The sequence below is a fragment of the Seriola dumerili genome, unplaced genomic scaffold, assembly GCF_002260705.1.
Source record: "Seriola dumerili isolate Sdu_G_001 unplaced genomic scaffold, Sdu_1.0 BDQW01003009.1, whole genome shotgun sequence".
Lineage (NCBI taxonomy): Eukaryota > Metazoa > Chordata > Actinopteri > Carangiformes > Carangidae > Seriola > Seriola dumerili.
The window spans coordinates 45,625-72,150 of record NW_019177264.1 but is presented as its reverse complement, the minus strand read 5'-3'; the positions used below and the strand labels follow the sequence as shown (position 1 = coordinate 72,150).

Below are 26,526 nucleotides of genomic sequence, written 5' to 3'. Positions count from 1 at the left end.
CAGATGTGTGTGGGACTGTGTGTGTGTGTGTGTGTGTGTGTGTGTGTGTGTGTGTGTGTGTGTGTGTGTGTGTGTGTGTAGCTCTACTTGAATACACATTCCTGTTATTCTGTAAGTGCACATGCTCTTAATGTGCATTTGCAGTATACGGAATGCACAAAATGTTAAAATCTTAACAGCAAACATAAGTGTGTCTGTATGCATATGTCCACGATATTATTAGAATCCTCCTTGAGAGAAATACAGTTATCCTTGTTTGGAGTGTGGACCTGGAGCATGGCCTAAATTGAGCCCTCTGTTCTTGAAAAGTGTCAGGCCGACAAACCCTGGGTGGCATCACAGCAAGGCCTGACACTTTTCAAGAACAGAGGGCTCAATTTAGTATGAACAAAAAAAAAAACACACACAACTTGTCCTTAATTGAGTCAGTGAACTGAAGATATGCTCGCTCTCTATCCCTTGATTTTACATAAACCCATTTGGGACATTAAAAAAAAGTAATGTGATAGGTAGTTCTCCTCGACACATTAATGGGATCCCTGTGTTTAATTTATCATTCATTGTGTTCCGTTATTATATCACGTAATTGGCTAACAGAAAAACAAATGATCAAAGAAAGAGAGTATCGTCGTCTTTCCTGCCAAGTTCAGGCAAAGTACACTGGCCATGTTTGACAAAATGACCTCATGTCTGATGTAGCTGAGTGAATATTTATTTAATTAAAGCATTTACACCCTTAATGAACAGTAACTGTATATCATGCAGAGGAGAGGACACAAGAAAGTTTGACCCTTGTTAGGTCGCAAAGTTAAAAGTGAAATATAGTCAACAATTGGTTGTTAATTGGTGGTGTCTCCTGGTAAACTTGTTATTAAAAGAAAAAGAGTTGGTTTTATTTAAATAAACATCTGTCTTGAAAATTTTCTTCCCGGACTTTGCTGTCATCCACCGCTGGTCATTCATTACCTTCTTCCTCAATGATTTTCCTTGGCTCCCTCCATCAGTTCATTACGGTATGTTAGCTCCTTCAGTCAAAACAATCTGTATGGATGTGTACCCAAAAGTAGCACCTGTGTCATCTGCTCCACATGCAGCAAAAAAAAACACACAAAAAAAAACACTAGCTGCCTTCAGCAATGACAGATTAACCTCTGAAATACCCTGTGATGTGACATTGATTCCCAAGCTGCAGTGTCTGTTGCCTTCATAAAGTGTGTCTGTGGAGTGTCTCTCTGTTTGTGTGTGTGTCAGGGCGAAAGGGTTGGAGGGGGTTGATGTCTGCCTTCTGAGTGAGGAAGTGTGTAACAGTGTGTGACAGTGAGTCATCGATAGTGAGAGCCAGAGCCAGACACTTCTTAGAAAGCATAAAGTGTGCATGCCCGGACATATCCCTGTCTGTTTATTCATCCGCCTCTCTGGTCTTTTTGTGGATCAGTATGATTCTCCAGAGCAGAGGGATTATGACTGGATAGTGGGACGGCATCAGCATCTATCCTGGAGTTATATTTTGGCAACTAGTCTTTTTTTTTTTTAGCTGATTTCTGTAAGTTGTGTCAAACATTGATCACCTTACCTTCAGAACTGCACAATATCAGTATTCTTTTCTTTACCTGTGCGTGAAAAAGATTAAGTGTAATTGGCTAGCACAGTTGCTGATTATGGAATTCCCATATTAATAATTCATGAGTTAGTAGTGGATGTTAATGTTAAAAACACAGCAAAAAAAAATAAAAATCAGGAAGATACACAGCCTCCACAATATCCCAAGCTACCAGAGACAGGAACAGTGCTGGATGGTGCAGCAGTTGCAGGTCATATGACCCTATACACAACCATTACCATCCATTCTGAGGTCATTATCAGAATATACAGATTTTCAAATGAGAAAAATCTTGATTTGTAACTGCTACTTCTCCATGAAGGAAGCTGATGCTCATCCCCAAAATGAGATGTTACCTTGTCCATTTCAGTCTCATTTGTCCAGACCTCTGGACTGATGTTCATGTGAACCTAGCACCAATTACACTGCGGTCATACTCGCTGTATTTTCATTTTTCTCAGAATGGGTGTTTTTGTTGACAGTCTAACACCCAGATGGGATCAGCTAATCAACACAGAATGAATGGCTCATATTCAAAGCTCAGCTCTGGATGGTTCAGTCATCTTGAGGCCCCCTCTCCCTGGCTCTGAGGAAATTATAGGTCAAACACTTCAGAGCTGGGCTGTTTATGTAGTACTAACTGATATAAATGTTTGGGGGCCCTGCTGTGAAGTTAAGATGACCAAAACACTGGTATGAAATATCGTAATTATCCTTTCACAGAGAATCTTGATTACCTGTTGCAGGTAGCTGGTAATTACATATAAATCATTGTGGTTTTGATGCTGGATCTCAAACCCTTTGCTTAGACACATTGCATTACCAATCATAGATACATCTTTGCATGTTTCAAATAGGTTTACATTGCCTTAGGTTACGCAGTGGATGACACCCCTATTCTGTCTCCTCTTAAATCTCCAACCACATTAGCAACAGCGCCAGAGCAGGAGTAGAGCCCATCATAACAGCTGACATTACAAAATATTTTCAGTGGCTACAGCTGCTTTCTTTGCAAACTCAATGAAAATGCACCCATAAAGCCAGGACTACATGAGCCGAGCAAAAAGCCAAGCTCTTGGAGTATCTTAGTTCATTCTCTCCCAGCCTCCCTTCTCTTTCTCCTTCCCTCTCTTTCTCTTTGCCTTTTTTTTTCTTTCTCTTTTTCTTTAATTCACCTCCACTCTGGCCACACACACACTTACAGTACAATAATAAATGTGTTGAGATAATGTGGCTTGGAAACCATATTCAGTCCTCACTTGATTAAACACTGGAATTTTGCATGGTGCCCAGAAATGAGGTTAGCAAATGGCTTCGTTGGTTGCCAGCTTGGAAATGCACAAAAGGAAATCGAGGGAGAACATAGTGTCTGCCGCTTGCTGGCTTCTAAAAGTGCTTGATGAATGTTAGTGTACGTCACTTGGGATAATGCGAGTTAGCTGTGTGTGGACTCCAAATATGGCTGGAGTGTGACTGTTAGAGGTTGTAATGACTGTGCTGAAGTGCGAACCCTGCACAGGGCCTCTCTCAGAAGGTACACACCTCAGCTCTGCCTTTCCTCTGCAGATGGACTCACAATGAACTCTCAGTTTCACCTCTACCTTGATGCTGCAAGAAGTGTAGATACACGAAAAAGATCACTAATGCAAATTCTTTCTGTCAGTACTCATAAAAAGGCTACTAGCTATAATTTAGTATAACTTACCTGGGCAGAGAACTTTTCTGCATCGCTTGTATTCCTCATTATACGTCTTTATGTAATTTAACAATTATTCATAATGTGTGTGTAGGGAATAACCAGCTGGCTTTTGCTTATTGTATCTGATTTATATTTAGTTTCATGTTGCCGTAGTGAAGTTTCTTTGTTGTTTACATGTTGTGTGTGTGTGACAGTGTGTCTCCTTTTTGTAATTTTATCCCCACAGGGCCTCCAGATGTGGAGCAGGCTTGTGAGCCAAGTGTCCGCACCTGGAGCCCCAATGCAGGGACTGAGCAAGGCGTTGTCGGCCTGTCGGAGTGTCCCCTCCAGGGCTGCATGCTTCAGCTGGAGTTCCCCTACCCGCTGGTACCAGACTCTCTTACCGTGTGGGTCACCTTCTTCAGCCCCGAAGAAGCAGCGCTGCCAGCCATCCACAACATCTTGCTGCTGACTGTCAGTGGGAACAACATTCCACTTGGCCCCAGTCATGTCTTCTGTGACACCCCACTGACTCTGAAGCTGGACACCGAAGAAGAAGTGTATGGGGTACAGTTTTTCACTATGGAGCAACACCTAGAGATTGATGCCACCCTCTTGGCATCCAAGCCAGACTGCATACTTTGTAGACATTGCCAACCACTACGCTACCGCCTGTTGCGCCAGCCACCCTTCACCCATACACCACACAGTCTGATGCTGAATGAACCTACCCGCCGATATACAGACAGGTGAGTGATCTGGTAGGTGAATGTCAGTAGGCAGCATGTGTAAAACTCAGGATATTCTCCCTGACATTCCTGAGTTTAGAAATAACTAACATAAGACAGAAGTTTGGTCTTTGTCAAGGTTTAAGAAAGACCAACATTTCCTCTAAGCAGAGAAAGGAAGCCATACAATACATCAGTCATGCTTTGGCTGGAAACAATTGGTTTTACCCCAAGTATTTTATTTTAGAAGTTGAGAATTGCTGAGTGGTTAGCATTTTGCTTCCTGCTTTAGTGTGATGTAATTAGGGGTTTTTAGACAAGCCAGTAAGAAGGTGTTTATTTATCTGTGGAAACCATCCACAAAAATATGTTTTTTGTAATACCAGATATCCTTTTCAATACCCCCAGGAGCACTAGCAAGCCACCACTGCTTCTGCAGTTTCAAATCTGCTGCCCAACATTTGTTTCCTAAGTCACAGGTCAATCGTTGCCCACATTTGTTTTTTCCCGTGTTCCATGAAGCAAGGGCAAACAGATGGCTTGTTGAAGGTATTATCTGCACACTGTGGTGAGAGTTTAGTGCTTTGCTTTCATGGAATGTGCTGACTCGATAAAGATTGTGCTATACATGGCACCGCTGCGTGTTATGCCATCTCACTATCGTGCTGTCAGCGTGGTTCACATGAGAAGGAAAGTGCTTGATAAGAGGCGAAAGGGTGAGTATGCATGTTATGCAAGATGGAGTGATGATACCTAAGTTCCAGAAAGTGTCTTTACACAACTTCTTGGTTGAATGGCAGTGTCTATGGAAAGCTGTCTGCAGTGTGGGGATGTATTTATTTGGGGGTTTTGGCACACTTCAGTGATTACTGATGTACTGTAGGTAGTTTTACTGCTGTGGTATATTTCACTAGCTGTGGTTGCATTCCAGTGGTAGTGGTCAGTGGCACTGGCTGACTATTTTGTTGTGAGAGTATATGGGATCTTGTCTCTGTTAGATGGTCAGAGACGTTTTATAGCGAGTAAGTATGTGTGTTCCAGCCATCAAACTCTTCAGATGAAGAATAAATGCAACTACTAAAAACATATATAGTAGTTTTTATATACATTTATTTACCAAATAGTTTGGAACGAAACATGAAAATACAGATTCTTCTTCTTCTCAAAAACAGAAGAGATACTAATAGTGATAGGGTACTTTACGTATAATGTTTTGAGTTACTGTTGGTTATTGATCAATGCTCGTAAACTGGGCTTTATATTGAGTTTATGATACTGACGCGGGATCATAAATGATGATGGTGATAAATATCTTTAAACAGCATGTGAATGTACCACTGTGCCCTGGGGTCTGTTTGCATATCATAGTAAGTAAATAATTATTTTCATTATTGATGAATCTGCCTATTATTCTGTTGATTAATTGAGTAATCATTTTGTCTATAAAATGTCAGAAATAAGTGAAATATTACCATTATAATTACAACACTCCAAACCCCCAGAAGTGTCAGTTTTCTATCATGAATGGCAAGCATCCAATCTTCATGTTTGAGAAGCTGGACGAAGCAGATGTTTGGTAATTTTGTTTAAACAAATGTCTGCAATGATTATTTGATTATCTGATTAATTCTGTCGATCGACTAATCATTTAATCAACCAGTCATTCCAGCTCTATTCCAGTGCATAGGACTAGTGGGATATCCTTCAACAAACGACAACAAAACGAATAATTCTTACATGAAGATTCAACAGGAGAACCAAGAGTCAGAAATATGCCTGAGAAGTCAAATTCTATGATGTGAGTTTGATGATGATTTGAAGATAATGCTTCATTACACTCATTATCTCACAAAAAACATAGAACATAGCTTTTCACATAGTGGAGTAAAGTTCACCCAGATGTTTTGGCATGCCACATATCCAATGTTAAGTGCTCTTTTTCATCACCCGGGTCCAGCTGCTGAAATGCTTTTGTTGACCACACAGTAAGATGCTTCTTCTTGCAGCATGTTTCCATGGGGCTGGATTGAGTGATGGAGGTGTTGTTGAAGGGGGGAGACTGACCTCCTAGCGTCAGGCCACTGGCCTTCACTTGAGTGGGGGCAAACTGAGCAAGAGGAACGGCTGACATCTTGGCTCCTTTGGCTCCATCCATGGGTGGTAGTTTGTTTGGAATGGCTAAGGGCTGGGAGGTCATGGTGACAGAGTAAATTATGGTGGGGAGTAAGAAGGGTGAAATGGAGATAGAGGGGTGGAAGGTTGGACCAGTTGGGGGTAAATCATTGTTAGGCCCATGGGGGCAATAGGTGAGGAGAAGAACTTTTGGGGGTTGAGAAAGTATGAAGAGAGAAGGTTGGAAGGTTGGGTTAGACTGATCCCATCCCTGTGAGGCACCCTAGCCCATGGGCTAATCCTCTTCCTGACGTGAGTTCCAGAGCTGTCATTCAGTCAAAGCCTATCTCAGGGCTGATGTGAAGAGACCTCCCAGCCAAAAGAGAGAGAGAGGGCAGCTCCCCCACCATCAATACTACCGCTCATCCCCTCTGTAATCGGACTCTGCCCTGTTTCTGTACCACACTTCCCCATTATATCCTCCATCCATCCCCTTATACTCCGCCGTCAAGTCTGCTGCTTCTTGAGAATACAGTCTTATATCTTACAATCTTATATGTCCTCTTAAAGAGAAAATACAGGATTTGCTTATTTATATTTTTTGTATTTCCCACTTTCTGGCTAATTATGAAAAACAGCTCAGAGCTTCAGGAGTCATTATTGCAAGTACCCACAAATGTCGTCAGTATATTTCAACAGAGGAAAAGCGTCTGAATCCTACCTTCATGAAGTTCTCTTTTTTCAGTCTTTATATTTCTGTCACCCTGTACAAATCTGAACACAATATCTATTTACAATATTGTATTGTGTATAGTACAATATATATTATATATATTCATATACAGTATATTATCAGTTTCCTATCCAGGAATATGGCATGTGTAGAAGTCCATGAGGACTACTCTCTTCACTCTGTCTATAACTCACTAATATGGTTCATATTAGGAGGATTATGCAAGACTCATTTCCAGTCTCCAACATCCTATAGAGAAGCGGGGGTGTATGAAAATTTATGGGTGAATAAAAGGTGATGCCAAAATCTTCATACTTTATTAAAAATGATTATTTTTTCAATGATAGACTGAAAGTTAGTCTACTAACATCAAATTTAAAATTAATATATATAGTATATATATATACATAAAGGCCATGCATATATCACATATATTCTTTAAATGCATGCATTTGCCTTTAAATTGTTCTTTTAAAGTACCTCTCATAGATCTAAACATGTAGTCTTGGTTTGTTAGACCGTAGGTGTAAAATGAATGGCAGTGAAACCTCAAATGCATGTCAGCTGCCACACCGACAAAGGGAGCATTGCCCTGTTTGTTGTTCTTGCAGGCTCAATCTAAGATTTCTCCTCAACTTTCTTAAATTTATCTGCTTTTCTCATCTGGGATTGCTCAGCCAAGAACAACAAGCAGCTACAGAACGGAAACACATCCATATGCATGCTCACACATAAGCCTAGTGCACACATCAGTGAAGGCAGGAACACACACACACACACACAGATGAGCACAGACACACACTAACCCTCTTCTTGCTCTCAGTAGCAGGCACATACATTCGCACATGCTTCCATGTGTAATCACTTGGTACTATCAAAACACCTTTGAACGGCATATTACGGTGCCTTGTGCCTGACTTTGAGCCAAGATAAAACCTCTATTCCTACGGGGGTCTTGAGAAGAATGTCTGGATGCACAAAGAGGCACCAATGATGAAATCTTATCACGTGACACCTTGTCTGCAACTGGAATAAAATCCTTTGTAGTATGAGTTGTATATCAGACCAGTTACATATCTTATCTAATCAGCTACAGATGAAAGTGTGGTTTTATGAATTCTGGGTGGCTGGCAGAAGTCATGTCTATCACATACACGCATGTGTCAAATTACTGTACCACATCAAAAGAGACCTAGAGATGATGCTGGTCATTAGCTCTTTAACAAATTTACTGTATATTTACGTCCCTACCATTCTAAATGTTGTTCTTATACTGTAGTATATCCCACTAACCCACTTCTAAGGGGTGGAGGGATGGAGAATTTGTAGAACTGTGATACAACTGCACCATTTGTTCTCTTTCTTTCTTCCCTGCTGCCAACAGCAGCCTAACAGCATGGCTATTAGCAGTGAGGTCAGGAGAAATCAAGCATGCACCTAATAGTAGAGTAGCACTATTGACCCAATAGAGCCAAAGGTGAATTATGACACCTAGGTTACGTGTTGCTTAGTAGCATACTTTAGCTCTCAGTCCAGTGCAGGATGTAGAAACACTATTGGTAGAGTAGATCATGGATACACCCTTATGTCTGTATATATCTACCTCTACAGTCCATTTAGAAATACTTTGTTTTATTTACCATTTTTGAACTAACAAGGAATCGGATCTTCCATAGTCGTTTTCTTGCAGTCATTAAGAAGCTTTGATATGAGCAATGGCTAGCTTTGTGTTTGCTCTTTCACAGCTCTATAATGAGTAATCACATTACTCAGTGTACAGAGTGTAGTGCCCTTTGCTAGTGACCTGAACAAATAGTGCTGTCATGTTTCTAGGGGAGCCCTTTGCCTAGGAAAGGTGTTTACCTAGATGCTTCGAGGTCAACCCTGTCTTCTCTGTTTACATATAATGGATTTGCAACAACAGGGAAACAGGGAAACGCTGTTAATGGTGTGGCATCCACACTACTCCAGAGTTTTTGAGCCCTCAAAACAGAGACTTTTGGAAATGTTGCTGGCCCTGTTTTAGTTTGAAAACTCCAGGGGTTGCGTAGTAGTGTGGACGGGCAGAAACGGAGACCTTTGGAAACATTGACATAGAGACCCAAGATTGCTCCCTGATTGGCTCTCATCAACCTCGACCACCAGCCACTAACATGGCTAACAAATTACAAGTGTCTGGACGCACCAATGATGAAATCTCATCATGTGACACCTTGTCTTACTGACCTTGTTGTCTTTGCTAGCAGCTGTTGTGCAGTTAAATACATCTGAATTTTATAATTCTACAACTGCCTTTGCTGTTCCTCGTGCATAGTATTTTCTGCAACTAACCAACTTAAGTGTAGACAATCTGCTTCCTGTTTACACCGGCGTGCACATGCCCAGTGTACGTTAATGGTCATGTGATATGTGTTTTCAGGTGTGGTAGTATGGACAGAGATTTTTCATGATACAGGGCTGAAATGCTAAAATCTGAGCTAAAATGCTCAATGAAAACCTATGTGTGTGGATGTACCGTTTAGAATCCAAACACTGAATCTGGAACCACAGTGACAAGGCAGAGGAGTCCAGAATCAAGGTCTTCAGGCGCTTTGATGGTATAAGGGAAGTAATGATTCATGATACAGTGGCATTGGAATTCTTAGTGTAGTCTGGGGAAATAATTTAGGAACGGTATAGATAACTCTACTGCTGCTGTCTCGTAGAGTTCAACAGTTGTTGCTTTGAACTGTAACTATGAACCTGAAAGGGAAAGAAAGGACTTTTAGTTAAATGACATCTGGGCTTCTGAGGCTGTTCAATCAAGGCTTTAGCAGTTGCATTCAGGAGAAAGTTGTGGGGTCTGGTTCAAGAAAATGTTTGCAGAAGGCTGCTATTGGCACTGCCAACCGGTTTGCAGTTCTTAGCCTAGATAGACTTACAAAAGAAAATGAGCGTTGACTGTACGCAGACCACAGACTAAGAGATCGTGGTTGTGCGCTTAGTCATCCACCTCGACTACCTCCCTTTTTGTGGCGGTACACCAACATCATGCAACTTCCACCTTTGCTGTTGAAAGAGGACTGCCATTATTCTTCGGATCGCAAGACGTCACTTGTCAGAAAAGTGTAAACAGGCAACTAATGCTGTCATTTTTCAGGTGTCATCGGTCTCCAAAACTCCAGTAACTGGCTACATTAACTTGACATCAGCTGAATCAAAGCTATTGGGATCTATCTTGATTCTCACTATAATTGTAGAATACCTGTGGGAAGCTACATGGAATAAACCTCAGGATAATGAGGAATAGATGACTGTTACCTCATCATATTTTCCACAGAAGCCCCTATGCCCTATTTATACAACTTCTCTTTTTAGAAATCACCATTTACTGCTCCGTTTTCCTTATCTGTTCCTCAATTTAATTTTTTTTCTCTATGTATTTTCCTGTTCTCTATGTCCCCTTATCTCCTACTCACGCGAATCCCGCCACTTGACTCTTTCTTCTCGCCTGTTCTTGCATGACCATGTCTCTCAGTGTGGCCTGATCAGTCAGAGCAATTACTTCTCTGTGCACTGGATTACCTAGAGTATCTACAGTATCATAGTCATTATCCACTAAAAGGAAATTCATGGGCTTCCTTTCTGCAAAGCAATATCTGCTTCTCTCTTCTTTCTGTCTATTCTGTGTGTTTGCTCTCCTCAAAGATAAAGTCTCCCACAGCTTGACTTTTCCAGGGGCTAAACTAATTCAATTAGAGGGGGCATGTTTGAGTGTAGCCTGGAGTTGCACCAGCATGAGCCAACGCTGCAGAAAAGGACATAGTGTAGTATAAAAGAGAGTCTGTCAGGTCAAACATTCTGTGTTGATAATGATAAAGCCAACATAAATATCTCATCCTAGGCACGAATTCTGCTATGGGGAAATTCATTTTGTTACTTGATCTTTAGGTTCATCGGTTTTTATACTTGGGACAACACAGCTAACTTGAACTTGGTCTGCTTTCGTCTGCTGGGAATGTGATGAACAAACACAGGAGAAATGGAGAAACGAAGATGAGGGGAATAAAACAAAAGCCATGTACCGCAGTCAGAAATGACCTGAAACTTTTCTGATGTAAATCTTTTGTTTGTGTTTCTTTTCTTTTTTCTTTTCTTTTTTTTTTTTTTTACATGAATCACGAAAGGCAGAGCATATATGCACACAAACAAATGCACATATGTTCACCTTTCAATCTGCTGTGGGTGTAATATGTTTGTACATGGGTATGCTGAATATCTGCTTCTTTCATTGATGTCATATCAAAAATTGAATGGTCTGACTTCAAGCTCATCAAAGTGTATGGCTTCACCGAACATCACAGAGAGACTTTCTTGGTTTGATTGCCGTCTTTAGCTTTAGCCTTTGTGGAACCAGAGCAGTGTCTGCCGCTGGTGCTGCACTGCACTCACACTCGGGATTATTATTATTATGGAAGAAGAGGGAATAGTGGTTTATGCCTGTGTACTCTTGTTTAAGCTTGAAGTCTATAGGTGACAGGCAGTGGGTTACTAATAACAAAGATGTTGTGTGTGTGTGTGTGTGTGTGTGTGTGTGTGTGTGTGTGTGTGTGTAGGAATGTGTGTGTACATGCCTGCATGTGTTGTGAGAGTTAAATGGGGATACTGTTTGAGTCCACTTATACTCTGCTATTCATGTAAGCAGTACAATATCCTTGCATGCTTGTCACTGCACTTACAGCGTTGCAGAGGGCATTCCAAAATTAGGTCTACGGTACTTGATGGTCCACATGAAATGATCTATGGCTGTTCTTCCTATTTACCCTCATTTACTGATGTTGTCCCCCACCCATATACCTAATAAACCTAATAATTTTTGCCCATGTACATAACCGATACTAGCCATGATTATACACAATTATGCATGCCTATCCCCTTTGAATTACACAGAGAACATACTGTATAGCGTGCATTGCAGTAGTCATTTTCTCTATATTGCTGATTGCTGATTTTTGAACTTTAAACTGTATAATTTTCCCTGCTGATATCCCTTGATTCCACCTTGTGTTCCATTGTCAATAATTATTTGTTTCTTTAGTTTTTTTTTTCTTCCATCTATCAAAGTTAAATATTGTCCCAGCATGAGCAAACAAGTAAAAATGAAAATATTACTATAATAAACAATGGAATGTGTTCTTGTCAGTTATATACAGTAGATAAGGGAGCCAATGGATTTCCCTTTGTAATCTAGCATAGTAATCAGCTGTCATTCAAACAGTAGGGAATTGGAACTACATTTATACATGAAAATTAAATGGGAACGGTGGTGTGCGGAGGACAATCTTCAGACAACGATCAATGCATATAATACAGAACCAACACACACACATAAAACATAGAAGAGATTTAATTATTTATTAGAGTGAGAGCTCGTCTGAGTCAAAATTAGAATTCAAAGAAATTATGTCAATCCCTTGGTCATCAGTCTTTACACGATATACACACACACACACACACACACACACACACGCTCACAAAATGTTGGGCCAAAAACTCTGAAAGCCAAAGAAAAAGAACCATGAACGAGAAACCATGACCATAAGCGACAAATCAAAACTTCAAGTGAGAAACCAAAACTATAAGCAAAAGGAAAAAAAGAAGAATTCAAAAAGGAAAGAAAACTGTAAACAATACAGTTGCAAATGAGAGTGCTGATGTGAAGATCAGTTATCCATTTCTATTGTTTAAAATAATTTAAATAGATCAATACATGCTGAAACGCTCAAATTATTTACTTGCCTTTACATGTTTTTTCAATTCTTGTTCAGAAGCTTGTTAACACGAAACAGGACATAATAATCTAGATTCATAAAGCCGGCTACTTGATCCCAGCTGCATGTTTCTATTTATTTTGAGCAATTAAAGCAGAAGATTTTTTTTTGATGAGCCTGAACAGAACCTCGATGTGTATCATTCACTTGATCAGTGGCTCACAGGAACCAGTATGCCTGTTTATAGTTTAAACAGGGACAGAATCCAACAGAACTTATTGGCAATACAAGTAACATGTAAAGGCAAAACAACAGATCAAAGAGAAAAAGTAGCTACTTGACATGATAAAAATCAGGACAACTGATGTCATGACAGCACCCTCACTTGCACTAATGTTGTTTCTCATTTACAGTTTTCTTTTCTTGAGTTTTGTTTTGTTGCTTTGCTTATGGTTTTGGTTTCTCATTTACAGCTTTGATTTTTTTTTTTTTTTTTTTTTTTTTTTTTGGTTTATATCTGGGGTTTTCTCATTTATGTTTTTTTTCCTTTCAGACTTTTTTTTCAGACTTCCTTATCATGGTGACTCAAGAAACCATCATGGCGACTTAACATCGGCAAAGTGAGTAGTCCCCCAATATTTCTCCTGTCCATTGTGTATTCATCATGATGGTTCCTTGAATCACTATGATAAGGAAACAGAACTGGACCCCAAAAGTGGGTAAACGCACGTTTATCAGCGCGTGACCGGATAGGTAGATGAGTGGAAGTGTGTGCTGAGACAGATGTTTTTATTTGTGTTGGCTAGCTTAGATACTAATAGATTGCTGCAACACACGCACACCTCACTAGCAAAAAGAGCAGCAGTCCCATCGACCCGTTCTCCACAGGCCTGGTCCGAGTATATCGCTCAGAGCACGATCTTTTACTCTTTCTCTCCTTAGCTCTGATTCTTTATCTGACGTTTCTTTATCTGAGGCTTCACATAATCCCAAAATACGTGGATTTACTGTGATTTATGCCTCTCTCTGTGCAGGGATGTGGTGCCACATGTTGCGTACACCTACCAAGTCCAAACCATATCCAGCCGGAGTGAGAGTGAGCCCTCCCCACCTCTGGTGCACGAACTGGGGTCGCCCTACTGCGGGGACGGACGAATCCAGAGGTAACAGGCATCTACACACACACAATCAAAAGATATATATACATATATATATATATGTATATATGTATACTAAAATGCCTGCATACAGACAGCCTATGGAATGAAACATTTTCAGAAAAAAATAACTCTGAATGTGTTTAATTTGGTATTTATCAGTATGTGTGTGTGTGTGTTTTTTTTTAAGTACTTCTCCCTGCTATTTTAGCTCCAAAGGAGAGGAATGTGATGACATGAACTCCATGAATGGGGATGGCTGCTCCAGTCAGTGCAAGAAGGAGCCGTTCTTCAACTGTGTTGGTGAGTCTTGTGGGTGATGATATACTTCTTGCCTGCAGTCACTGGTTTATTTCTCTGGGAACTGAAGAGAGTTAGTTTGCCGTTAGTGCACCTTGATCAAGGTATTTAACCCCTGACTTCTCAAGCAGATCTGCTCTGTTGGCACCAGTAGTAGGATGTGGTTGTAATACATGGCAAAGCATTGCTTGTGTAGGAAATGTATCCAGGGCTAATATGGTCTGGAAAGAGAGTACAGCTTTATTTAAACTAATCCTGTAGGGAAAAAAAGTTATTGAAATATGAAAGGAAAACTACTAAATGAGTATTATTACACGTTGTGTCTAACACATTTTTTAAAGGGTGATAACTTGAATAATATTGACTGATAAGGATCTAGTCATATTTTACTGCTGATATAAAAGTGATATATTAAATGACTTGTACATGCAGCATTTATCAAGTTAAGATTTTACCACCAGTTTCTTACATAACATTACAATTCTGTTTTCATTTGGATTTGACTGACACAGTTGTGTTTTGTTTTTTTTGCATTATATCACAAAATAGCAGGGCTGTAAAGTTTTTGATGAGAACCACAGACTAACTTTGTGAATGAACAGATTTGACATCTGGGCATCTTTTATCCAAGTACCCCATGTCTTTCCTTTCTCAAAAGACAGAATAATATGAATGCCATTAGATATCATAATCACTTTGACCTGTAAAAAAAAAAAAAAAAAATCTGGAAATCATTATTTTTTACAAGGCTGAGTGATCTTATTTTACATAGTTGAGTGACTGGCATCTCCTATGTTGTTTTGTTTTATGAATAGATGGATGGTTTCCCGTCCAGTTCTCCTGCTGTCTGACAATCATTTTGCCCCCCTGTTGTGATTGTGTGTGTGCGTGCGTGCGCTTGTGCATGTACAGTACATGCATGCATGCACACACATATGTGAGCCTCTGTGAAGTGGCCACTTAATCCCTGTCAGATTGCTGGATGACTGCATTGGCTGTGCTGTTTTTCCACCAACTGCAGTGCTCAGGGAAGTGTGTAAGTGTGTGTGCGTGTTTGTGTGTGTGTGTGTGTGTGTGTGTGTGTGTGTGTGTGTGTGTGTGTGTGTGTGTGTGTGTGTGTGTGTGTGTGTGTGTGAGTCTGACACTGTCTGACATAGTTGTAGTTTTGCACAGAAATCTGACACTATAATGACGGGACCTTCTGTCCATCTGTCTGTATGTGTGAGAGAGTGCCTGCTTGTCAGTGTGCTGGAGAGTAAAAGAGAGAGCTGGATGGAGAATTGACACTGAGTATACAACAGGGCCAGCGTGCTACAGTTTGGATGAGCTTTAATAGGCTATTCACACGACTGAGCCGAATTATATCTGGACTTGATGAAATCGACAAGTTTTTTCACATGACCCCACCTGGCATTACAGTCTCATTGGCCATGTGTCAACAGGGCTTCAAGCCATAGTAAACGCAGGTGCAGATAAAGCATAAAGGAAATGTAATATGATTTTCTTAAGCCATATTCACATATTATTTCTATCACCGAAGTGATAGTTTTGGAAGGTACAAACAAACGAAACAGGTACAGTTTATTTTGTCAGCCTCTGCACCTTTCTTTTCTCTGTCTCTATCCATCTTTGGTCAACTCATCACTCTCTTTCTTTCTGCAACTGTAGAGCTCTCTCTCTCTCTTTTTTTTTTTTGCTCTTGCACTCAATCACCTTTCCACTTTTTCCGTTATCTGTTTATTCTATCCCTGTCCAAATTCAAATACTGTAGCGATACTCTTTCTCCTTTTCCATCCTTTCCCTCCTCTTCTCTCTTTAGCTCACACTCTGCTCTGTTGCTCCTGCAGCTTTCACGAGCCACTGTTCGAGCTTCCTCTTGTCCCAGTCTCGCTCCCTTCCCTTCTTCTCTGCCTCTGTTCCTGCTGAGTGAGTGGCGGGAGCGTATTCTGTATGCCCCCTCAGTAGCCCCTCGTTTCACCATTGGCAGAGCACAGAACTAACTTGAGTTTTTGGCTGTGCTGGGGAGGGCTGGAATTTCGAGGAGGAGGCCCCGGCCAACTTGGCACAGAATGCCGCCTTTCCCCCTAACTGGAACCCCACCGGCTGACACTGCTTTAGCTGAGAGCTGAGAGCAATGAGGCCCAGGCAACCTCCCTGCTCTGCTCCCCTCTCCTCCAGTCCATAAGCTTCCAGTTCCAGACCTTAACTCCGGGTGGGATGTCTGGAAAAATTACTGCTGTATCTTTCTTTACCTCTTGACTTTGTCTGGTTCCCCCGCTGCCCCCCCCCTCCCCCCTCTGTGTTTGTCTCTCTCGCTCATTTTATCCCTCTCTCCCTTTTATTCTTTCTTTTTGTGTCTTTCCTCCTGACCTTAACATATTCTCTCATCTCTACTTGTAGATCCTCACACACTCAAGAATTTATCCTCTTATTTTCCCCATGCACCTTTTATCCCTTACCTTCCTCCCCTGTTTTTTTTTTTATCTGGTCCTCTCCCTCCTGACCTTCCAAAATAACAAAGATAAGGTTAGAAATTGTATCCCAAAGGATCAAGGGGTATGAAAGTTCTATAAAAAAGGATGAGAGAAGGAGGGAGGGCGGGTAGTAAATGTTGGAGTTTGTAAAACCTCACCTGCATGGTGTTGCACAAATGAAAACATGCTAGACACGGAAGAGAAATGTGGTGGAAGGGGTTATGATGAATCTGACCAGCTGACATTAACTGTACTCAATCCTCGCTTTACCTTTAAAAAAAAGTCACAAAAAACACATCCAGTGGTTTATTCGAAGTTACAGCTTTTCCCTGTTCTCTTTTCACCTGCAGAGGAGCCAAGCATGTGCTACTACTATGATGGTGATGGAGTGTGTGAGGACTTTGAACGAGAGACTGGTGTGAGAGACTGTGGCCTCTACACCCCCAGTGGTTTCCTGGACCAATGGGCCTCCACCGTCGAGGTTTCCCATGAGGAGAAGCCTTACTGCTCTGGTGAGGTGGCTGCTGGATACCCTGCTGTTACTAAGGTAAGATGCACAGCTCCTCCCATCTAATGCACATTACAGGTGCCCTCAGTTAAAAAAGCAAAATAGTTTGATGTAATTTATCATGTCAGAGGTTGACAAGCATTAAATTCTCCAAATGTAGACATAAAACCAAATACAGATATAGTCATGTATTCCTGCTTCAATTTTTGCTCGACACAAACAAAAAAAAACTTATTTTGCTAGTTTACCAGTTAAATAATTTTAGAGACTGGGGCATTTAATTAGATGTGTCCCATGGTGGGTGCGGATGTTTGCTGCTCTCATTAAAGTAATGCTTATTGAAGACAAGAGAAGAAGCCATTGATTCCACCTAAGCCCAGTGGAAGCATTGATCTGTTGCTGTCGCAACGCAGAGAAGACCTGATTGCCCAAAACATTAGGGTGAGACATACACACACAGACACAGAGACACAGACACAGAGACACACACACACACACACACACACACACACACACACACAGAGAGAGAGCTTTGGACAAAAAGAAGTGCATTAGGCTCAATCCTATTTAATCCCCTCTCTAATATGGATGGTCAACGCTAAGGCTTGTTGTTGAAGTATACTATCTCCTTTAAAGCCACTATTTATTATATCACTTGTCCAGTCTCTTGATAGCTTTCAGAGTATTTGTTATTAAAACCAAATGTTAACTTACTTACTTTGATGTTAAGAGTGACATCAATATCCATTGTTAAATTTTATGATCACAAATATTTTAACCCTACAAAGGAGATATGTTTTTGTTCAAACATTATTAAGGCTTTGCTCCTCTACACTGACAGTGCTGTCTCTTGTCTCTCTGAGGCATGTGTGTGATGTTGGAAGTGTGTGATGTTGGAACTGGAGCTTGTTCCCACTACTGATGATGCATTTTACAAGGCCAATGTACTGGTTATTCTCGAACAGCTGTGGTCAGGTGCCTTGCTCAAGAACACTTTGGCAAGGATTTACGCAAACAGAGGTAGGAGATTAACCAACACCACTGAAAGCATTTGATATTTATATGGCACTGCTTTGGTCTGAGCAAAAAAAAAAAAAAAAAAGGAATGTGATCCAACTAACAACATTGCAGATGTTTTATTCTCTGAGAAGAATGAGACACCAGTGGCACATGTCCATATAACCATAAAGAAAGGATTTCTGCTGTGAAGGACACATTGTTCATACAAAAAGTACTTTTACTGTGGAGAACACACTGTTCCCCAAGGGTCATATGTGATGAGATCACCTCGTTACAAGGCCACTGACTGTACACTCTATGTGAACACACAAGTGCATGTGTGGAAAATATGCAAACACAGGTTAACAAAACACTAACGGTCTTGTCACTATCTCTCTCTGCCTCTCCGCCTCTCCTTTTCAGTCTCTCTCCCTCTCTCACACATTCTGTCACCTATCCAGGAAGTACACTGTTACATCAAAAATAGTGTCCTCAAAGCCCATTCCTGTCACCGACATCATGTTGATGTAATCACTGTTTTCACTCCAGTAACATGCGCTTCAGCAGCATCAAATGCCATCTCTTCACCTCCAAATAAACTTTGACTACACTGTGTCCTTGCAGTTTCGAGCATGCGCACACACAAACAAAAAAACCAAAACACTGCGTGTTCTGGCAAACACATGCATACACCGTCATGCACATTTATTTGCTTGTGGTAGTCCCCTGGAAAATAAAGCTAACATAACACAGCCTCAAATAACTGAGTTGAGATCCTCGCTCAGGCAATGGTCCTGAGCAATTCTGCAATTGGATGCGTGTGGCTATGGCGACTGTCCTGGAGGCTCTTGCCACAGATGAAGCATGTGAGGGTTGGTTCTGGAGATGAAGAGCAGGCGAGTATAGGCTTGACTTCATTCGTGGATCCAGTTAAAATGTGGCCACTTTAGAACAACATATAAAACACCACAGTGGCTGATCAGTAGCAAAACAAAGTTATCGAAGATGTTGTCTGTTTTGAAGGATCTTTGATGATTTCTAGCCATCTGGTATTTTAATTGCTGTTTTTGCTAATGTTTTTCTTGATGGCACACAGGAATCTGCCATAGATCGCCCAACAAATAGTCATTTTTAAGGAATCTGGACTGCATTACCTCTCTAGAGTGCTCTGTTCTAGCTCTCTCGGTTTGTGGGTGATTGTTTACATAACGGGTTTGATTTTCCTGGGTGACCTTCAAGATCTGTCGGTGCAAAGGGATGAGAAAGGCATTTGATGTGATAACAACCAAGAGATCCAAAGTCCGAGCCTCAGATCCACATAGTTACTTAGGATGGTATACTGTTGATCTATGATCTTTATTGAGGTTTTGATGCAATTTTTCTGAGCAGTGTTGTCTGCCAAAAGTGCTGTGGCTTTGCTGATACAGACTCACATATTGCCCTTGACGGGAAGTTAGAAAACTGTTGGCGTAATAGACTGTTTGGCAACTTTAAGATGACTGTCATCAATATTAAAATGGCGAGGATTGAGAAATGGCGACTGCAGCTGGACTGCAAGGCTTATTTTTCTGCATTCAAGGGAGACAACACCGAATATATTACTTGTTGCGTACTTTAAATTTGGCGTGGAAAAACAGTATGAACCTGACTCATCAGGTCACCTTGTTGCAGGCTCTATATGATAAGAATGTCAGCTTTGGTGAGAACTTGCAGCATCCAACTCATTGACACTGAGTTGACTTCAGTTGTGTTGGAGCATAGCTGGACATTGGTATGTGAATGAAAAGTATTCCTTCTGCGGGTAGCAGATCAATAATTCCTGAGACTAAATCTATCTGACAACAGAGTTTTTGAGTCATTTCAAGGGAACTGATTGGTGTGAAATAAATGCTGGTGGGAGATCGGTGAAGACAGTGTACTGTAGTTACTTTTTTTTCCCTTCTTGCTCTTATCCTTCAGATCAGTACTCATTTGTCTGAAAAGTGAATAAACTGTAGCCTTGTCAGAAACTGTTGGGTAAAAAAGATTAATTGTTCTATTACTTCACTTAATCATTTTAATAATTTCACTCTCCTGCTTCAAGTCACTGAGGTATAAATGTGGAACATGTTGAGACATAGTATCTTTTCTCAAGACACAACAGTTGAGAACTTTGAGTGACCATGCATAAATAAGCTGAAAGGTAACTCTGCCAGGAACTAAGCTGCTGCCGAAATGGCTCTGGGGTTAAATAGTGCACTCGCTCTCTCTTTGTCATTCACCCACTCTCTGTATACTAACCTTAAAGTGAGTGAAGTCATGACCATGATGCTAAATAAGGATAGTAAGATCCGTACACTGGACAGGATCAATGTCAGAGATAAGGGCTGTTGGAAGGTGAACCTTCAGCCCAGTCTGAGGTCCTGAGCTCTGTGGACCAGGTTTTCATTAAGGATATCTCTGTACTTGGCTCCATTCAGCTTTCACTCAACCCTGACCAGTCTCCCTGTCCCTGCTGCTGCAAAACACCCCTACAGTATGGTGCTTCCACCACCATGCTCCACCACTGGAGATATGATGCTTGGAATTGAGACCAAATAGTTAAATCTTGGTTTCATCAGACCAGAGAATCTTGTTTCTCATAGTCTGAGAATCCTGTAGGTGCCTCTTTACAAACTCCATGAAGGCTTTCGCGTGTCTTTCACTGAGGTGAGTCTTCTGTCTCGCCACTCTGCCATAAACCCCAGATTGGTGCAGTGCTGATGGTTGTCCTTCTGGAAGTTCCTCCCATCTCCACACAGGATCCCTGGAGCTCAGCCAGAGTGACCATCGGGTTTTTGGTCATCTCTACGAAGAGTCCTGGTTGTTCCAAACTTTTTTCCATTATAGAGGTTGTGTGCTCTAGGGAACATTCAATACAGCAGAAAATTTTGAAGCCTTCCCTGGATCTGAGCAGATCTGAGCTCAACACAATCCTGTCTCTGAGCTTTGCAGGCAGTTCCTTCAACCTCAATGGCAGCTTTCTTTTGCTCTGATATGCATTGTCAGCTGTGGTGCCTCATATAGACAGGTGTGTGCATCACGTCCAATCAGCTGAATTTACCACAGGTGGACTTCATGGTGTAGAGTAGCACCTGAGGTAAATTTCATAGCAAATAGTCTGAATACTTCTGCCAATGAGATATTTCAGTTTTTCCTTTTTAATAAATTAGCAAACATGTCTAAAATTCTGTCTCCACTTTGTCATTATGGGGTATTGAGTGTAGATTAATGAGGGGAAAAATGAAATGAAATTATTTTAGCATGAGGCAGCAACATAACTGAAGGGGTCTGAATACTTTCCAAATGCACTGCAGAATACCCTCTCACTCAACCACACTCCCGAGACAATGTCATTACTGCAGCATGAAGCCAAAATGACAGTAAAGTTCTCTGCTGGAGTTGGTGTCTGGTTAACCACTAGCATTCATCCCGCAATATGTACCATTATTGTCCTTCTCGTGCTTGTTTGTGTGCTGGTGTCTGTTCATGTGGGAGAGAGATGAATAAAGAGCAAGAGGCAAACTGAGGCCCAGAAAGAGGTTATAAGTGCAAGGGGAGTGCACAAAGGAAACCAATATTAAGTGTCTAAGCAAGGTGTTGGGCCACCACAAACCACCAGAACAACTCCATAGCCCCTTGGTTTCTCCAAATCTCTGGATATCTACTGGAAGGAAGAGCACCAGTCTCCTCAAAAGGCATTCCCTCATTTCTCAGGTCTGAGAGTAACAAACTGGACTAAGAACTGGAGCCATATTTTATCTGATAGATTAATTTAAAAACTTGGACGTGAAAAAAATGAACTACTCTCCCAAACTTTGCCGTATTACCATGTTGTCAAGCACTTGAAAAAATGGCTCGCAAATGAGCCTGTGCCAGTTGTAGTAATTGGTTTTATCAGAAACCAACAGCACATTGTCCTGTCTTGCTAAAAACTCACTTCTTCCTTTGTGGTTTAATTTAATCATGTTTCCGTGTTCATGGTTCACTGGTCTTTGGTAGAGTTGGACTAGAGATGTGTTTCCCTGATACAGAACAATGCTAAAGTGTAACTTACTCTCTGTGTGTTTGTGAGTGTTTTATGTTCTGAATGAGTGTGTTGGGGGTGAGGGAAGTTGATAGTACATCATTTCCTTCTGATCTAGTAAACAAGTCCTGTATTGGCTTTGTGTATCAGCTCCGTTTGATGTCTAAAGACAGCGTTTCTGTGTGTGTGGGTCTGTGTGTGTGTGTGTGTGTCTGAGAGAGAGAGCAAAGCGGGCAGCAGTGATAGGGATCTTTGCGGATGCAAGAAAGCAACAACAGCGCAAGAAGGCACTTGAGGAGAAAGAGAGATCATGTATCTGCACGAAATCTCAAGTGCTATGCACTTTTGTTTGTGTGTGTGTGTGTGTGTGTGTGTGTGTGTGAATAAGGGGTATACAAAGCAATATATTTCTAATGTAAATCAAACAAACATAGAGGGATACTGAAACACGTAATTTATCCATTGAATGCAATGGTGAATGATAAACTCGATATGCAGCATTAGTGTATGAGAGTTTAACTTTTTTGCTTAACTTGAATCTTCTCGCATCAGAGCAAAACCAAGGAGAAGGATGGGCGAATGCTACCCACATTCAAACCACTGCTGAGGGAGAGTTCAGCAACATAAGAATAAATGGTGTATGGAGCCATAAACACATACTGCCCATTTGTACACAATAGCTCAGTAGCCTGCAGTCCACCTTACAGAATGTAATCGTGTGCTAGATCTTTGTAAGGATGACACACATTCATTTTTGGGTCATGGAGTGTGAATCCCAGCACTGACTTCTAGAGGTAAAAAAAAAACTGCAATGGTCGTGGTTGAGGTGGCTGTGGTTCACGAGGTAGAACGGGTCGTCCGCTAATCAGAAGGCCGGTGGTTTGATCCCGATCTCCTCCAGTCTGTTCATCGAAGATGCGGAAGCCTGAATTGGTCCTGATGGCTGTTCCATCAGTGTATGGGCGTGGTGTATGAATGGGAGTGTGAATGGGCAAATGTGGCCTGGGCTTTGAGTGGTCTCTAAGATTAGAAAAAGGCTATAGTCCATTGACCATTAGTGATATAGTTATAGTTGATGATAAATAAGGGGTAATTCCATTGTGAAATAGGGATTAAAGCCAAAACAGAGGAAAAGAATAACATGCAGATTGAGAAATGCGGCAGTCAAGTGCTGTTAAACCAGAAATAATGATGAAAGATATATAACGATACATTATATGATGGCTGAAATGACATATGACATAATGTAGGGAATCAGAACCATAAATGACAAATGACTGACGGGGGAACAGATGTGGTTAGCGGTTGTAATTGGAGGTACAACAATCTGGAAATTAGTTTGACCGACAGTCTTACTGCAGTCAAAAGAAAATACATCACTGAATAAAAATTATTGTGAAAGTAGAAAATGGTCCAAAACCATTGGCCATTCCCACATTAAAATGTCCTCAAAATGAGCAGTTTGATCCAATCAAAATACCATATGGACACCAGAGAATGTATGAAGTTAATAAAGTTGAGACACATTAATGATCACAAAAATGCATAACTGCCAGTATAAAATTCTATCCAGGTTTAGTAGCTGTGTTGTTTTTAACCTTTTTGTTCCCTCTTTCAATGTCCGACTTATTACACAATGTTGTAGAGGGCCTCTCATCTAAAATTCGGGGCTACCTGTGAATACAGTAAGGTGGCTCAAGCTTATTTAAAAGACTATCCCTTTTCCCTTGATCAAGCTCACACACAGGTACACAGTTAGAGACACACAGGCAAACATACACACACACACACACACACACACACACACACACACACACACACACACACACACCACAAACACACTCACAGTGCCGACTCCATGCAGGATTGTAGGGCAGGTCCATAGGGGACTGAAATGTACTACTGCTGTCTTTGTGGAGCAGAACATAATGTTCCCCCACTACCACACCATGGAATATGGTGAGCCAGCTCAACTTGCTCTAGGGGGATTGGATTGGAGAACTGGCCCTAGCAACTAACCTGTGTGTGTGTTTGTGTGTGCGTGTGTGTGTGTGTGTGTTTGTGTGTGTGTGTCTGTGTGTGTGTATGTGTGTATGTGTGTGTGTGTGTGTGTGTGTGTGTGTGCGCGTGTGCGTGTGCCCATGTGCTTGTAGTCATGTATGTGTGCAGTCTGCTTGCCTCCATGTACATGTGTGTAGATGAGTTTGTGTTAGCAGGGAGGGTGCATGTGCATTTAAACTTTAAGATCAAACAGCAAGCCAGGTGATTTCTCCAGAGAGGGCTGCTGCCCAGGCAATCTCTGACGCAACCACTGGGCACCCCTGGAGAACACTCCCCTTAATTATACATAAGCAACAGAAGGGATAACATTTTAGTTCTCTCACGCTGCAAGAAATTGCCTATATATGAAGTTCACCCATCTCGAGATGTAAAACAAACATATGTGCATGAGGTCTGGATTAAATAACCTCCACTGCATTCATCTTTAGGTAAGTAGGGGAAGGAGAGGGAGAAGAGAGGCACTGTAAAGGAAACGATTCTGACTAGTAAAAACAAGGAAACAATAACTGGCCCAGTTTTGTCCCAGGTCCCAAAAAAGCCGGCAGTGTGTGTTTGTGTACTTAAGTGAAGGATACATGCATACCGTATATAGGCTACTGCAGAGTGTACATACACATTTGCACACATTTCCCCATGCATATACATGCAAACAAACACACAAGAAAAGTTACACATACGGTTGCACAAGCTGAAACACACACACGCACACACACACACACACACACACACACACACACACACACACACACACACGCATGCCCACAAAAACAAAAGCTCATACAGTAGCCGAGCTGTTGCTTTCAGCAGTACAGGAGGGCCAGCTACTCTGGCACTGTCTCTCTCACCAAACATTCCCCCAAACCACACAGCCCTCGTCAGGCACGGTGCCAGTGACTTAAGCGTGTGGTAACATTAAAAAGAAACCTCTGGGATGGCGTTCCTTTTTCCCTTTTACTTTTCCCGTTTCAATTATTATTGTGGTCCTGCCATGTGGAAACCTCATTGTGGCTGGTGTATTTTTTTTCATGGCACTGATGACCCCCCCATAACATTTTCAAGCTGTTAATATGCAGGGTTTTGGCCCTGTTTTATTGAGCATAGGGGGCCACTGAATGAGGGACATTTAAATTCTCCGCAGACCCATCTGTTTTCAACTTGCTGGCATTGTATGCTCACCAATCCCTATACATTAGTTTGTGGTCTGTGTTCCCTACCACCCAGTCACTACCCATGTCTGCCCTGATGAGACTGGGATAGGTAAACTGCATAATTGCAGCCACTCACTAACTTTTACAGCCCCATTCTCAGTACGCCATGGAAGTCGCCCATCATTAGCCCTGGACCAATGAGACGGTGAGCTTCAGTGGGTATGGGTGGGGCTGGGTGACAGGACATTACCTCACACACCAGGCGCTCACCAGCATTCCTGTAAACCATGGGATGGTGCTTGGAAACTCATACTAGTTTCTCTCTGTTGCTCTTTCTCTTTTTCTCTTCACAAATGCCTCACAGATGCTCACTCCTGCTTCCCATGCTCAGGCTTCAAATTTTTATATATACGCCTTTAACAAAGAGAGAAAGAGGAGTGCAAAAGAAATACCTGTTGATGGAAATAGACACATTTTAGGAGGTTGTGTGACAAGATAAATATCCTCTTATGAAGTGCTTTTCTTTGCATTTGCATGTGTCCAAAGTCCAACAAACCAGATTACAGCCTGACCTCACAAAGTCACACAACAGGACCTGAAATAAAAATGCTCTGCAGGTATCCACAGTTCCTGATGTACCAGCCCTTACACAGATGACACTGGGTGGCAAAAAAAAAAAAAAAAAAAGAATAAACATTTTAGATGTTGTAGTGATTATGTTCACTGCTGAAGTAAACGACTGACTGAAGGCGAGAACCATGCCCAAAATACTGAGACTTAAAACAGTGGGGTTGGAATCATTTCGGGGGAATGGGAACATGGAAATTGGTGTAGACAAGAGGAGTTGTGGGAAAGTTGGTTGACAGAGATAAATTCCAACAGTCTTAACAACAGAAATGCTCTTACAAGCCAATCCACTGATGATATCTAGCAGTGATTTTTTTTTTTTTTTTTTTCGCATTTTGCCACATGGTACATAGCATGTGAGACATTATGTTGTCATGATGGCGTCCTCGTGTCTGTCTGAGGGTAGACGTGATACGTTGTTATGATCTCCGCTCCACAACTCAACAATACTTAACAGGAAGCTTCTATGTAATCATTTTTGAGCATCATGCTGAATACCAGTACCTATAGATGAAACTGCTGCAGCACCTTAACATTCTGAGAGTGATTTGTCAAGACACTGTCACAGAAATATTTGTAAGTTAATTTGTTACTGTGACTAGTTTA

The 26,526-nt window shown here is 41.4% G+C and overlaps 1 protein-coding gene across 1 annotated transcript in view; it reads left to right on the top strand.

Moving 5' to 3' along the window:
• pappa (pappalysin 1) overlaps positions 1 to 26,526 on the top strand; it is an 81,488-nt gene that overhangs the window by 19,767 nt on the left and 35,195 nt on the right. The window contains exons 7-10 of the mRNA XM_022769472.1: positions 3,526 to 4,027; positions 13,636 to 13,764; positions 13,970 to 14,061; positions 16,883 to 17,079. Coding sequence (XP_022625193.1) covers positions 3,526 to 4,027; positions 13,636 to 13,764; positions 13,970 to 14,061; positions 16,883 to 17,079 — 920 coding nt within the window. The remainder of the gene's footprint in view (positions 1 to 3,525; positions 4,028 to 13,635; positions 13,765 to 13,969; positions 14,062 to 16,882; positions 17,080 to 26,526) is intronic.